General features: G+C 45.6%; 1 protein-coding gene across 1 annotated transcript in view; it reads left to right on the top strand.

The window, feature by feature from the left end:
- Nucleotides 1-1,958: 1,958 nt before the first annotated feature.
- LOC144754221 (E3 ubiquitin-protein ligase TRIM39-like) overlaps nt 1,959-16,050 on the top strand; it is a 133,042-nt gene continuing 118,950 nt past the window's right edge. The window contains exon 1 of the mRNA XM_078641808.1: nt 1,959-2,458. Coding sequence (XP_078497934.1) covers nt 2,042-2,458 — 417 coding nt within the window. The 5' untranslated portion in view covers nt 1,959-2,041. The remainder of the gene's footprint in view (nt 2,459-16,050) is intronic.

Genomic DNA, 16,050 nt, shown 5'->3' with positions numbered 1-16,050 from the left:
GGCTCTCATTTTTCTGTGCTCTATGCCCTATCCTGAATTCTGACAGTACTCTTGTGCTCTCTGCCCTATCCTGACTTCTGACAGTACTCTTGTGCTCTCTGCCCTATCCTGACTTCTGACAGTACTCTTGTGCTCTCTGCCCTATCCTGACTTCTGACAGTACTCTCGCGCTCTCTGCCCTATCCTGACTTCTGACAGTACTCTTGTGCTCTCTGCCCTATCCTGACTTCTGACTGTACTCTTGTGCTCTCTGCCCTATCCTGACTTCTGACTGTACTCTCTGCCCTATCCTGACTTCTGACTGTACTCTCTGCTCTATCCTGACAGTACTCTCGTGCTCTCTGCCCTATCCTGACTTCTGACTGTACTCTCGTGCTCTCTGCCCTATCCTGACTTCTGACTGTACTCTTGTGCTCTCTGCCCTATCCTGACTTCTGACTGTACTCTCTGCACTATCCTGACTTCTGACAGTACTCTCGTACTCTCTGCCCTATCCTGACTTCTGACAGTACTCTTGTGCTCTCTGCCCTATCCTGACTTCTGACTGTACTCTCTGCCCTATCCTGACAGCACTCTCGTGCTCTCTGCCCTATCCTGACTTCTGACTGTACTCTCGTGCTCTCTGCCCTATCCTGAATTCTGACTGTGCTCTCGTGTTCTCTGCCCTATCCTGACTTCTTGCAGTACTCTCGTGCTCTCTGCCCTATCCTGATTTCTGACTGTACTCTCGCGCTCTCTGCCCTATCCTGACTTCTGACTGTACTCTTGTGCTCTCTGCCCTTGTGCAACCTGCCCTTTATCCTTTGTGTGCCCTCTGCTCCTTGCCTACTGTCACATTCACCCTCACGCCATCCGTCTCCTTCGATCGCTGCTGCCCCTTTTCTCTGCTGCCCTCTCCTCCCTGTTCTCCTTGTTTATTCTGCCCTCAGACTCTCTCGCATCTTCTCTCTGCTCACTGTCTCTGTCCTGTCTGCCCTCTCCCTGTCCTCCGTGCCTGTTCTACCCTTGGGGTCTCTTCCACGTCTCCTTTCTGCCTCCACCCTTTATACCCTTGGGGTTCACTGTGCACTGTCCCTTCGTGTGCCCTCTGCCTCTGCTCACTGTCTCTGTCCTGTGCCCTCCCCTCCCCCTGTCCTCAGTGCCTGTTCTACCCTTTAAGTCTGTTCCACCTCTCCTCTCTTCTCCGTGGCTCTCAGCCTCCACTTTTTATGCCTTCTGGGTTCACTGACTGTGCACTGTCCCTTCACGTGCTCTCTGCCTCCTGCACTTTTTATTACATTCACCTATCCCCCTGCCTAGGTTCTGCCTCCTTTCCTCCCTGCTCTCTGCCCCGACCCCTCTCTGGCACCAGTGGCACTTTGGGGCCCCGGCGCATATTTTCCTCATCCTCAGAGTTTGACCCTCAGCAATAGAGAGAACAAGCATTTGCAATGCAATAGGTCTCGCATTTATGCGAGTTTGAGCTATTGACATTGCAAATGAATATGCCTTTTATTTACGTTTAAAAAACGAAAACAAAAATAAAAGGCATTGTTATTTGCAATGTCAATAGCTCAAAGTCGCGTAAATGCGAGACCTATTGCATTACAAAAGCTTGTTTTTCTACTCATGAATTTTTCCTTACTCAACGTTTGTCTGGCTGGAGCAGCTGAGAACACAACCAGAACAACCGGCGAATTACAGGCGTATTCGAGAGGATGTGTTCACTTTTTCAGTATCAAGCAATAGGAACCAGCAGACTGTCAACCAATACGAGCTTGCGCTACCCTCATCATCAACCAATAGAAATAAACAGGCTGCCAGAAAATCCGAGTATGATCCATGAATCCAATCCAACATATTTTCTAATTTGGTTTGATTTGCCAGCAAATCAACCAATAGCAGCCTGCAGACTATCGGCCAATCCACACTGATGCTCCCATCCGCAGCAACCAATCGGAGCCTACGAACTGTCAGCCAATCCCAGCCCTTGCACCTCGATGGCGCCTGAGACCCACTTTTCAAAAGCGAAACTTACCTTCACTTCCTGCATTTTTGCATCATGGCGGCAGCAGCTCAGCTCGGGAATCTTCAAGAAGAGGCCACTTGTTCCATCTGTTTGGAATATTTTACTGACCCGGTGATGATTATTGACTGTGGGCACAACTTCTGCCGCTCCTGCATCACCCAGAGCTGGAAGGGAAGAGATGGAAACTTCCCCTGTCCACAGTGCAGGGAAATATCTTCTGGGGAAAACCTCCGACCCAACAGGCAACTGGGGAACATGGTGGAAATGTTAAAACAGTTTCATCTGCCCCCCCTGAAGCCTCCGGAGGAGAATCTGTGCGAGAAACATGATGAGAAGCTGAGGCTGTTCTGTGCAGAGGATCAGAGGATGATATGCTGGGTCTGCCGAGAGTCCAAGGAGCATAAAACTCATTCAGCAAGTCCTATAGAGGAGGCTGCAGAGGAGTACAAGGTATGTGTGTGGGCTTTCAGGGATCACAAAGTCACACTGTGAGAGGAGTACAAGGTGTGTGTGGGGGTTTTCTGAAACCACGACTGAAGAACACAAGGGATGTCTGGAAATTCAACGGTCACTTAGTCACTTGGTAAGCATCAAGGGGCAGCTGGAGAACACAATTGTATTTATTTGTGATTTTTTTATAGCTTGTACATTACCAGAGGTGTCAGAGTGCTTTACATTCCAGCGAGGAGTGTTTCATGAGAAGGTTTAGATTAACAAGGTAGTACGGGACCAAACTTATGGTTACTCAGGGTCAGAGTTACGTATTTACAAGATTACATATTGCAGTTAACATGTTTAGCGGGTTACACAGAGAAATAATACATATTTACAGAGATAAATACAAGTTGTTATACTGCATAGTTTACAACTTAGATATGAGACGCCTTATGTTCCGTTTGTAGAATAATGGTTTATTCAATTGTTGTGAAACAGTCAGGGTTATGCCATAAGGCAGGGGCGTATAATTGGTGGGGAGCTTGGAGAGGACTGTTATTGTGAAAAAGGTATTTGGAAGAGAATTTGAGGTCCGGTTTGAAGATGCGGAAAAAGGTGTTGGTGAGCAGGATAGGAGGCAGCGACTTCCAAATTCTAGTCGCATTCCCTGAGAATGATTGCACCATAAGTCTTTCGCTTTTAAAGGTTGGAGGTTCAAGCAGGATTTTCTCAGCATTTTTTGAGGGTCTAGAGCCACCTGATAACTTGAGTTTGTTTGCTGAGTAGCGATGGGTAGAGTTGTGAATGGCTTTATAGGTGAAGCAAGCAGTCTTAAAGAGGGCCCTGGCTTTAATATGAAGCCAACAAAGAGTTGTCAACAAAGGAGCGATAGGCCCCATAGACAAAGCACGTAGCTGAGTGGAGGATGGATTTTAGAGGGGATAAGTGGGTCATAGGGAGGCTTGTAAGAAGAGAATCTCAGGAATCCAGTTTGGAGAGTACCAAAGATTGGACAAGATTTTTCAGATCTTGTTCAGGAATGTAACGTCGAATACCCCAGAGAAGTCGGAATTGGAAACGTGCATTCTTGACCATAGTGTTGATTTGATGTTGAGTCTTTTGTCCAGGAGGACACCTGGGGATTTGGCATTGCCAACAATGGTGGGTTTGCTGTTGAGGATGTTTAGATTATTCATCCAAGATTGAATAGGAGGTGGAGAGTTTGAGTTGGAGAAAAGAAGGAATTCAGTCTGTACTCCGTCTCAGACCCTGTATAATGCTGGTACCTTCTTTCTCTTGCTCGGTCTGTTCACTGTTGCAGATCCTGTACGAGCCTGGTACCTGTTCTCTCAATGTGTCTGTGTTCTGCTTTAAACCTTGAATGAGGCTGGTGCCTCCTCTCTTGCTGTACCTATCGGTTCTATGTCTCAGACCATGTATGGAGATGGTATCTGTTCTCCTGCTCTCTGTGTTATATGTCACAGATCATGCATACGGATGGTGCGCACTATCTCAGTTTAATTGTCCGTTCTCTATTGCAGATCCAATATGGGACGGGCTCCTGCGTTCTGCCTGTTTTTTGTCACAGACCATGTATGACACTGGTTCCTGTTGTAAGACTGGCGCAGCCACTTACCTGAAGTTCAGGTTGTCTGCAGAAGCGATGAACTGTCCCCTCTCCTCCTTGAACACCTCTCGGCACTACTGAACTTGCAACAGGAGTCCCGGCAGGTGTCCCAAAAGGGAAGGGGGGGTTTGGACCAAAAAATTGAGAAACCACTGCTACGCCACACAGCCTGGTCCAGCCCGATACCCTTGAGGGGATCTGTTTGCAGAGTAGGGTCGCCTTTTTGAGGACTTGTTTTTCTATAGAATAAGAAATGAATCAGATGAGTACAGAGACACTTCTGGGCCAGGCAGGCATACTCCTAATAAGCGTGTTATGTTAGTCACCTGGTTCTCAAGAGGAACTGAGATACTCTCTTAGCCATTGTCTGTAGGTTGCAGGAGAATACAATCCAAATAATAGTTCTCTAAGAACAATGCTGCCGAAAAGAAGGCACTGGCTATGATTGTGTCCTCTACAGCCAGGTAAATGAATGGCATCTAGACATGTCTTTTCATTTGCACAAAACACCCATAAACAAATATTCACATCTAGGAACCGGCCCAAAGTCAATATGATGATCAGAGGGGTAACAGGATGATTCCATGCGCAAGGCGTGATATCCAGTTCACAATATTCGCCTTCATATCAAACTTCTATGCAAACCGTGTCGAAAAAACTTTCAGAAGTGATAAATGAGTTTAAACATATAATGACCCCAAGCGCTAAGCTGAATACAAATATGAAATTAATTCAAACATAAAACGACCCCAAGCGCTAAGCGTAATACAAATCTGAAATGCCATAATCTTGAATCAAGTCACTTGTTGCCAAATACCAGATGGCCACTTTACATGGCAAATATGCAAGGACGAGCCTTCCGATACCAACAGAAAATGTCAAAGTCGCAAAGCCTTTCACTTCACACGCAGCCTTAAAGCGTGTTGCACTTAGCTGTCTGATTCTTGCTGCAGTCCCGGACCTGTGTGTGCTTCCGTCCAATGGTGAAGGAGGAATTCCTGAGGCGGTAACAGAAGCAGTCTCCAGCTGAAGCGGGAACTAGGAGATTAAGCCAAGCACTGACCGGTGCAAGGCTTGGGCTTTTACAGCCAGTTCAGTGGCAGTTAACCACACATGGCTAGCCACACCCATAAGCATGCAAGGTGCCTCAACCACGCCCATAAGCATGACCGGTTTACATGTCCAATATTGTGATACTGTTGCTAGCACCCAAAAACATGCAGTTGCAAAACAAGCACTGGCACCAACAAATACAGTAAAAAGAAACAAACATTGGCAGTGGGAAGAAAAGGAAAAAAACAAGCAACTTAGTGGACATAAACGTGAGCAAGCAGGGACCCCTGAGGGTGCCGACATACCAGACAGGACTGGGAGCTCCTGACACCTGCTCTCTCTCTCTGTGGCTACCTGTTTGTTCTCGGTTACAAGCCATGTATGGTGCTGGCACCAGATCTGACTCTCTCTGAAATATCTCTTGTTTGAGGTTTAGAGGGTTCATTATTGGGCAATGTCCTGATTTCATTTAACTGAAATTGGAATAGAAATTATAGGATCTGATGGTTCCTTCCAAAAAGGTTGAGAGGACATTTTTAGTTGATTGGGGGTACTGAATGTATCCTATATAAGCCCAATATCAATATGTGTGATCAGAATTTATAGTCTGGATATCTGTTATTTGTACATACAGTCTTGATCTTATATATATATATATATATATATATATATATATATATATATATATGTTCAAACAATGGCTCTGCAATTCGAAGAGGCACTCACAGAAGGTAGGTTCCAACGCCTTTATTCATGCACCTGATGGTGAAATTTCGTCCGTAATTGATTCCTTTTCCCAACGCGTTTCAAAGCTTTACGCTTTTTCTTCAGGGGATCGAAGTTGCTGCGGCCATTCACACGTCTCACTGAGTATTTATGGCATTCTGCACATGAACCTTCAAGTGTGAGATAGCGCAGCAGTCCAAAAACTAATGATGATGACAATTTCATGCCGGGGCCCACTGGGGGCTTTTTTATCGTAGTGAGGTCAAGATAAATCACTGCAACCTTTTAACTTGGAAGTTACGCTGTGGAATCCACTATGGAGAATCAATTAATACAAGTCCCACAATGCATGCTACCTAGCAAGCACACGGAATGCCATAAAAACTCAGTGAGACGTGTGAATGGCTGCAGCAACTTTCGACAGCATTGATGTATAAATCAGTTGTATTACGATGGAGCTTTGCTCAATTGGGTAGTCAGGTTCCCTGTTGCCCCTCTGTCTTTTTCGAATATGAAATAAGGGTTTACCTAGAACTATTTATGACACATAATAGATAGTCAGGTTCCCTGTTATCTATTGGGTTTTACTATTCTCCCCCTTTTTTCCTTTCCCTTGGCTCTGTCCTCCGGCCACCTTACATCTGTGGCTATCCTTTTTCCTCCATACTTATTATTTAATTTTATTACCATATAATTGGTCACTACACTTATTTTTTTCACTGTTAAAATCATGATGAATTACTGTTTTTAGAATAGCATTTTTTACTTACTCTGATCAAATAATATGGCTTTGTCCTTATTTTAATACAGGTAATGTCTTATATATGCATTCCTTTTAACTAGTAAGATGTAGATCATGTATTTTATTATCATTTTTTATATGTGAATTTATGCACTTTATACTAAGCCTCTTTGCCACTAGGCAGGGTTGTCCTAGCTTGTGGTTGTTGACACTTTAGCACTTTTTTGCCCATTTGCACACCGAGCCTCTCCATTCCTCTGTCCCACAAGGCAGAGGCTAAGATGTTATCATTAGCACAGTCGCCTTGTGTAAATAAGTATAGTTGGTCTATATTGTGACATAATGGATTTACGGGGTATACGCCTGACTTTGTGATCTTCTATCAAGGTTGTGGCATGTAATCTCTGATTTACCTCTTTTCTCATTAAATACTCGAGTTGCCTCAGTTGCTGTGTAGTAGTACCTGTAGATGTACCATATTCCCTTACTTTTTTTACTAAAGCGTAAATTGATTGAGCTTCTTCTGTGGAACAAACCTTGGTTTCTGCCCGGACGGGTACAAGAGAGTTATTGGAAGAGAGTATAATCAAATTGAACACTTTGAACCCCAGGATCAAATTCACTCATGATCTCAACAAAGATATAATTCATTTTCTGGACATTGAGATAAGGAGAACAGCCAAGGGCCTGGAGACATCCGTGTACAGGAAACCTACTGATGTTAATAATGCTCTTTTGTTTACCAGTGCTCATCCATACAGTTTGAAAAAACATCTTCCTATATCACAGATGATGCGCACGAAGAGAATTACATCAAATGGCTTCCAGTGCAAAGAAGAGATCGATAAACAAATAAAGGAGTACGAGGATCATGGTTATCCAGATGATATATTAAAAGCAGCTGTTCAAACAATATCTCACAAAGCTCGCGATGAACTTCTGATACCTAAAGTAAAGACTCCTATGAAACGAGAAGTATTTGTCATAAAAAATTTGACTCGGACATCTCAGATTAAATCCATCATTAGGAATCGATGGGAAATAATTGACAATGAACCAGACTTTACACAAGTGTTTCAGGGCACCCCTTTGTTTGCACACACAAGGGCAAAATAGTTACGGGAATATTTGAAACCTTCAAAGAAAATCAGCAGAGTGAGAGAGAAGGGTATGATGAAATGTTACAACTGCGGTCAGTGTGGTAATGTCATTACTGTTAATCAATTCATGCACCCTCACACAGGTCAAAGCATAGAACTTAAATATAATGCAGATTGCACCACTGAAGGAGTTATATATGCAATTGAATGCCCATGTGGACTTGAGTACGTGGGTAGACCCAGTAGAAAGATCAAGACACGAATAGTGGAGCATAAAAGTCGCATTAGAAACCAGAACACTCACTCCTCACTAGCTAGACATTATGTAGAAGCGAAACACACTATTCCCCAATTAAGATACACTGTTTTAGAACGAATTGAACAAATCCCAGGGTTGGACTTTCACACTCTCCTAGCTAGGAGGGAAACACATTGGATAAAGACTCTAGGAACTGTCATTCCAGGGGGTCTTAATGACCATTACGAATTATGTTTTCTATAAATGTATATTTTTAGGTCTCGTCCTTTTCCATTGCGAAGCAATGGGAAATGGGGGAGAATTCATGTGCTCCATCGGATAGTCAAACCACCACTTTTTTCCGTGGCGTTTTCTTCGAGTGCACGTACAGGCACGCGCATTTGGCCCATACACTTTCATGGCCATCTGTTCCTGTTCCTAATGGCCCTCCCCCAGCACAGAGCGCGCATCGCGGCCGCACAGCACATCAAAGGGCTTCGCCCAGCGTGTGCTCTGCGGCTTCTCGGCTTCTCCTCCCCTAACTTCCTTGCATTTCTCCTCCCCCTCCCCAGCCAGCTTCCCCCAGGCCAGAAAAGTACATTGTCATCACACTGTTTGTTTCATTCAGTTCGTTACCTCCTTTATGCTGTCTATACATAAAACAAACGTATTTGCTACTTTTTACCAGTCTTGGTAAAGCCAACAGGTCCAGCATAAAAGCATTTGTGAATGCAGCTAAATGATTTGCCTACATGGGCTACCAGCTGCGATACAACGGAAGCACAGTGAATCACACATGCTTTCATCCATCCCCAGAGCACTCTGATCTTTAATTGGCAATCGGTAGCAACATGTAAAACCTGTAAAGATTTACAGAATACTATGATTGGACATTAGGGCCGAGAACATACCCTATTTATTAATTGCACGGCACTTTTAATTCAATTACGAGTTATCCTCTAATCAAACGTGGCCACAGGAGTTCTCTTTTAATGCTTTTCTCACTAAACAGTTACCTTTCTGTCTCTCGCGCCTTTTTCTGTTCGTCTTTCTTGCTCAAAGTTAGTCTTCTTGACTTAATTGCTTTAAATTGACGCCCCCTTTATGATTCTCATTTTCGCTGTCGCTCTGTTAGTCAACATTATGCGTCCCTTGATCTCTCTTCTCTTTTTTTGCTCTCCTCTTCCTTGCTCCATTTTACTTCCTCGTTCGCTTTTCCCCTCTTCCCTGAATCCCTCATCTCCTTTTCTATCCCTCTCTTCCTGGGCACCCCTGGTAGAAAACTGACTTTTGTTCTAATTCATTGCCCGTGGTCAGGCCCGTGTAATGTATCCTGTTCTCAGACAGACCTGGACTTCTTTTTCCCGCTGCCTCCTACCTTCGCCTCTGACTGTGAGACTGCATCCCAGACGTTTGCATTCGTCTTAAAATGTTCAATGTGCTTCTTTATTTAAATAAACTTTATTAATCTGTTGATATGCACGTTCCTAAGCAGTCACTGTCACCCTCAAATTTTTAAACAGCTCGTGCTACCACGTAATTCATAAAAGAAGGAAGATCGATAAATTCATTCAAAACTGACCCAGAACATAGCGTTCAGCTATACCCAGCCTTAACCAACGCAAACATTCTGCCGTCAGCACAATCACTACATCAGCAGGACACACAATGACAGTCAGAGGAGCCGGAATAGCTAACGTCATTTGCATGGTGTCGCAAATTCATCATTCCTTCAATCAACTCACCGGACCCCCCCCCCCCCCCACCCCCCCGCCCACACAAGCACTCCCTCCCCGCACCTCTTGTGTCCCCACAGGGAGGAGCAGTGCAAGCTTCCCTCACACACAGAACAGGTACAGCACAGGCAGCAACAGTGCAAGCTTCCCTCGCACACAGAGCAGGTACAGCACAGGCAGCTACAGTGCAAGCTTCCCTCACACACGGAGCAGGTACAGCACAGGCAGCAACAGTGCAAGCTTCCCTCGCACACAGAGCAGGTACAGCACAGGCAGCAACAGTGCAAGCTTCCCTCACACACAGAGCAGGTACAGCACAGGCAGCTACAGTGCAAGCTTCCCTCACACACGGAGCAGGTACAGAACAGGCGGCAGCAGTGCAAGCTTCCTCACACACAGAGCAGGGACAGCAGCAGTGCAAGCTTCCCTCACACACAGAGTAGGTACAGCACAGGCGGCAGCAGTGCAAGCTTCCCTCACACACAGAGCAGGTACAGCACAGGCGGCAGCAGTGCAAGCTTCCCTCACACACAGAGCAGGTACAGCACAGGCGGCAGCAGTGCAAGCTTCCCTCACACACAGAACAGGTACAGCACAGGCGGCAGCAGTGCAAGCTTCCCTCACACACAGAGCAGGTACAGCACAGGCGGCAGCAGTGCAGCACAGGCAGCAGCATTGCAAGCTTCCCTCACACACAGAAAAGGTACAGCACAGGCAGTAGCAGTGCAAACTTCCCTCACACACAGAACAGGTACAGCACCGGCAGCAGCAGTGCAAGCTTCCCTCACACACAGAGCAGGTACAGCACAGACAGCAACAGTGCAAACTTCCCTCACACATAGAACAGGTAAAGCACAGGCAGCAGCAGTGCAAGCTTCCCTCACACACAGAACTGGTAGAGCACAGGCGGCAGCAGTGCAAGCTTCCCTCACACACGGAACAGGTAGAGCACAGGCGGCAGCAGTGCAAGCTTCCCACACACACAGAGCAGGTAGAGCACAGGCGGCAGCAGTGCAAGCTTCCCTCACACTCAGAGCAAGTACAGCACAGGCGGCAGCAGTGCAAGCTTTCCTCACACACGGAACAGGTACAGCACAGGCGGCAGCAGTGCAAGCTTCCTCACACACAGAGCAGGGACAGCACAGGCAGCAGCAGTGCAAGCTTCCCTCACACACAGAGCAGGTACAGCACAGGCGGCAGCAGTGCAAGCTTCCCTCACACACAGAGCAGGTACAGCACAGGCGGCAGCAGTGCAAGCTTCCCTCACACACAGAACAGGTACAGCACAGGCGGCAGCAGTGCAAGCTTCCCTCACACACAGAGCAGGTACAGCACAGGCAGCAGCAGTGCAAGCTTCCCTCACACACAGAGCAGGTACAGCACAGAAAGAAGGGGAAGGGGTTAAGTCAACAAGGACTACAGGTAGAAAGGGCGTGTTTTATGCACCGCTTGCAGGTTGTCAAAACACATAAATTGAAGGCATTGTCATTTAGAATGCCAGTAGCTCTCAAAATCTCGCAAATACGAGACCTATTGCATTGCAAATGCTTGTTATAATAGATTGTACGGGAGTACACTGGGATTTCCTTTACATTCTGTTCTCAAACATTATGTAGAGCTTAGTCACATTTGTAGAGTCCTTAAGCACCTGGTTAATTCATTTATTTATTTTTCTGCACATCCTTGGTAGCACACACAAATATTTCCTTATTTGGTTGAGTGATGTTTCACGTGGAGAGTTCAATGCTGTGCTGAGCCTTTTCAACCTTGTTTTTTATTTGAGACAGTGTAGATTAGATCGATATACCTTCACCAGTCTTTCCCATTTTCAGGCTTCCTCTGCAGTTGGGTTTCAGTTCGTTTTTTATTTTGATCTATTCCTTTATCTTCGGCGAATTCCGCACCACGTGATCTGATGGGCGGACTTGCGTCGGACATCGAAGTCAGTTTGGCGGCGTCTTGCAGTTGTGGGTACGTTTACGGACTTTCTCCTGATTTTTACATGGTTTAAAAGTTGGCCGCATTGATATTAAGTGTTGCTTCACTCATATGTTTTCAGGTTTCCTTTTTTCGGGCTCACGGAGCTTTTGCTCATACAGCATTGTTGGCGGTAAGCTTCTTCAGTTTACACGGTAGCACGTTTACGCTGTTTCTGCTCCTTTTGCTTCCTATACATTCCCTATGATTTACCTTGCAGGGATTCTGGATATACACTGTTAGTGTTCCATACAGTGGTAGAAGAACTCTTGTAACCTGCGCTTCAAGCGCGTCATTTTTCCAGTAAGCGGTTTGGAATATTATGTACCTCTGTATGTTAGTGTGCCCGTTGTCTTGCACACGGGATTGGAATTCTTTTTAGGTCTTTTTAGGTCTCGCGACCTATCGATGCGCGTCAAGCAGAGCGAGAATTCAAGTCGGCAAAATCCTTGTGAAGCTAAGGGCTTTCAGCTGGCGTTTTGTTTACGTTCACGTGAACCACGTGACAGCAAGCTCCTTCGTGCACGAGCTTGCCTGAGCCTTCCGCCTATCAGCCTGCCAGTTCTCCACCCCTAATTATTCACTTCACTCCCACATCAAAGCCTCAGCCTCCCTCCCATGCCATATGCTTCCTAACCAGCCTGCCTCGCATAATTGCATCAGACACTTCAAAGGAATGCGCCCTCCGAGACGTGCATTTCTCTCTCCCCCCCCCCCCCCCCCTCCGTATTTTCTTTGGAAACAACAGACACACATTCCAAGTCTGCAGTTTTAACTACCAGTCACCACGTCAGATTTTACTTTGTTGTTTTTTGCAGATTTATATAGGCGAACTCGACCCGAAGGTGCAGGAGCGCTTTTCATGAGCACTAGTTACGTTTGTTGTTTAAACAGTCGAAAGGTGGATTTACACAAGCAGAACTGTGCGTGCACTTCACTAAATCCTCGAATACCCCTGCGTGGTGACTGTGCCATTTGAACACGTTGTTAGATTCAGAGTGCAGAGTGCAGAGCCACCAGGCAGGCTTTGACAACAAGGTAGACCAGAGCGCGGGGGAGCTTAGCCTGTAAGGGTATGAACGCCATGTTCCCTGTAATTAAGAAGCAGCCTATTCAACACTTAAGACAGTAATGTTATCCCATCTGCCAAGGCCTGCGCTGGCTGGCAGCGCGCCCCTGCCTGCTGCTGCTTCTGTTACCCACCTGATCCTCGGAGACCCGCTTTGATGGAGCGTTTGCAAACACAAGTTTCTTCGCCGGGCTGGCGGCGCGCGCAGGAGATAACAAGCATTGGCATTGCCAATAGGTCTCGCTTGTGGGACCGTATAAGTATTTAGTTTTGCAGCACAATGTCCTTGTTGCATAATCGGATATTGTGCTGCAAAACTAAATACTTATAAGGTCCCCAAGCGAGACCTATTGGCAATGCCAATGCTTGTTTCTATTGACTTTTTGATTGCATGGTACTCGCGTAATTTTTTCTTCACATTAGTGTCACACCGGTAAAGGGCAGGGATTTGCATGTTTTCTTGACACACCAAAGGGCATGTTTTGCAAGGTGTTAAAATTCCTCACTCTTAAATTTCCTCACTCGTGAAGGTTTTTCTCAAGTGGTGCTCCCCAGCTAACTTTCTATCTTTTGTGCATCATGTAATTTATGCAAGAGTTGGATACAGTTTTCTATGTTGCTGTTTTGTAGATCCTGTAGTGACTTCACTACAGGACACTGTTACTTCAAGATTGCTCTTTTTCTATCTTCAATTTACATATCCCCTGATGAAGGGTTCAGTTTGAACCCGAAATGCATTGGGACTTTGGACATCAACTTTAATTGTTTAAGGATATTATGTTTTTCATGTGTACAATGCAAGTGGTCATAACATGTAATCTGATTATGTGGTTATTGAACATTTTCAGTTGAGTGCAGAAACCCTTGTATGAATACTACACAAAATACGGAAAATAAACTTATGTGTTACATGTGTTTTTTCATGAGCATGTATAATATTGATAATTAAATGTTATCTGTTTACATAGCAAATTGATAGGATTACTTTTTGTCTACTTTTCAAAAGGCATACGGCCCATTTGTTGTGCCTCTAGTAGTCCAGGGTTTTCCTTGGCCTCATATTCATATTACTGGTACTGATTAGGGAGTAGGGCACACACCCTTATAACTAGAGAGCACGCTAAACTTCATGAAGGTGTGGAAACATTGAATAAATTATTTTGAACTAGGTGTGCAGATCCACCCTCCACATTGATTGGCAGACCCACTAGTGGCATTTGATTTATAGGTCCTGGGCACATGCAGTGCACTCTACTAGGGACTTGTATGTAAATCAAATATGCAAATTGTGGATAAACTAATGCCCTCTTTTCGGTAAAGAGCACATGCACTTTAGCACTGGTTAGTAGTGGTAAAGTGCACAGATTCCTAAAGCCAGCAAAACAAAATAATAAAGTCAGCAGAACAGTCAAAAACAGGAAGTCGGAAGGCAAAACGTCAGGAGAAACCAGACCAAGAATGCCAGGTCTAACAATGGAGAAGACCAAGAGGAGGTGAAGGAGTAATCCAGGCGGTATTATACTGTAGAGGGTGCCCCCAAACCTGAGACCAGTATGGAGCAAGTCGGGGCGTTCTGTTCATTGAGTAGAAGGGCATTGTCCACTACGTTGGAGTGTGGCTATCTCAGAGTTGCAGTATGGCCTGAAGATAGATTGGGCGTCCTGTAGAAAACTATTCTTTCAGATGTGCGCCTGGAAGGTGGGTAATATGTTAGAGTTCGGTTAGCTCGGATGGATCCAGAGATGGTGTCTTTTAGCAGAGAAAAGATTTTTTTTTTATTAGAAATATTTTTGTTAAACAAGGTCATGAGATCACATACATTGGATTACGAACGCATACAGTTAATCTTTCAGGTATATAGTCAGACCCTCCAGGATTTCGCGATTTCGCTATTTGCAAAAAAATCGCGAAATCTGCAGTTTTGTAAAAAGGCCGAGCTTTTTACAAAACTGCCCGCGAAATTTGGGACATGCAATCTGAAAGAAGATTAAAAAGTTATAGGGGACATGTTTTTCATGACAAAATTTATTTCGAAAGAATGTGAAAATGTGCAGAGAAGTGCCTGTCAGTTATGGGCTCGAGCAACACCCGCACGCAAGTGTAGTTTCCATTTCAGCCTCGCGGTCATATAAACACCATCTCCGGCTTAGCAAACACATTCGAGGCGGGAGGAGGAGAGAGGGAGCACAGAAAGAGGGAGGACAGAGAGAAGTGAACCTGAGGGGACAGGAGGGAGGAGGAGACCGGGAGCACAGAAAGAGGGAGGACAGAGAGAAGTGAACCTGAGGGGACAGGAGGGAGGAGGAGACAGGGAGCACAGAAAGAGGGAGGCCGCAGGGAGGACAGAGAGAAGTGAACCTGAGGGGACAGGAGGGAGGAGGAGACCGGGAGGATAGAAAGAGCTGGCGGGCCTCAGGGAAGACGGGGATAAGGAGTTGTGTGGGGCCTCAGGGAGCGCGGAAGAGGGATTTTGTGCCTGATTTTATTAGGGCATATTGGAAGTTGATCTCCAGTTACGCTCACTCCTTCCATCACAATTTTCTACAAACTATAATTTGGTCATTAAACTGTGCAAACAGGAAGCAACTACTGACACTAAAATCGTTTTCACCCATTATTACTGTGAAATGTGAGGAAGTGTTTTTTCACCCAATTTGTTATTGCAGAAGGTGATGAACGCTTAATTACACTGAAAATCATGTGTTACCTCTGCCCACAAAAGCCAAAGTCGGCTGTATTTCCACGGCTAGATTGCACCAGGAGGATTGTGTTGTCTTGGTAGAGATGCAATTGGGAAAGGAAAGGAGTGTGTGTGGCTGTGTTCTTTTTAAAACCAAGAGCACAGCTACCAGAATTCAAACATCCTTCTCACTGACCCCCCCCCCCCGTCTTCCCCTTCTCCTTTATAATCTGCCCTCATTTCCTCCAGCTTTTATTTGTCATCTGCCAGCTCTTGTACACCTCAAGCTGTGTGCCACACCTCTACCCACTTCCAGGGTCTCACCCTTTTCCGGGAGGTACACCTTATATCTGGTGTAACTTATGCCGGGGGTGCACTTTATGCCTGGCACACGTTATGTCTGGCAGGCGTACTTTAAGCTTGCCACACTACATTGCATGGCACATATCATCTCTCTAAGCGTGGCACACTTTCTGCCTGGCATACATTATGTCTGGTGCAATTTAAGCCTGACCACACCTCCTGCCTGGCACACGTTATGTCTGGCGCACTATACGCATAGCACGCTTTCGGCATGACATGCGTGATTTCTGACACTCTTTAAACCAAGCACACTCTCTGCATGGCACGTTGTGTACCACGCTTTAAGCCTGGCACAC

The sequence above is a fragment of the Lissotriton helveticus genome, chromosome 5_1, assembly GCF_964261635.1.
Source record: "Lissotriton helveticus chromosome 5_1, aLisHel1.1, whole genome shotgun sequence".
NCBI lineage: Eukaryota > Metazoa > Chordata > Amphibia > Caudata > Salamandridae > Lissotriton > Lissotriton helveticus.
Note: the sequence above shows the minus strand (reverse complement) of the source record. Positions and strands in the feature narration are given on the sequence as shown.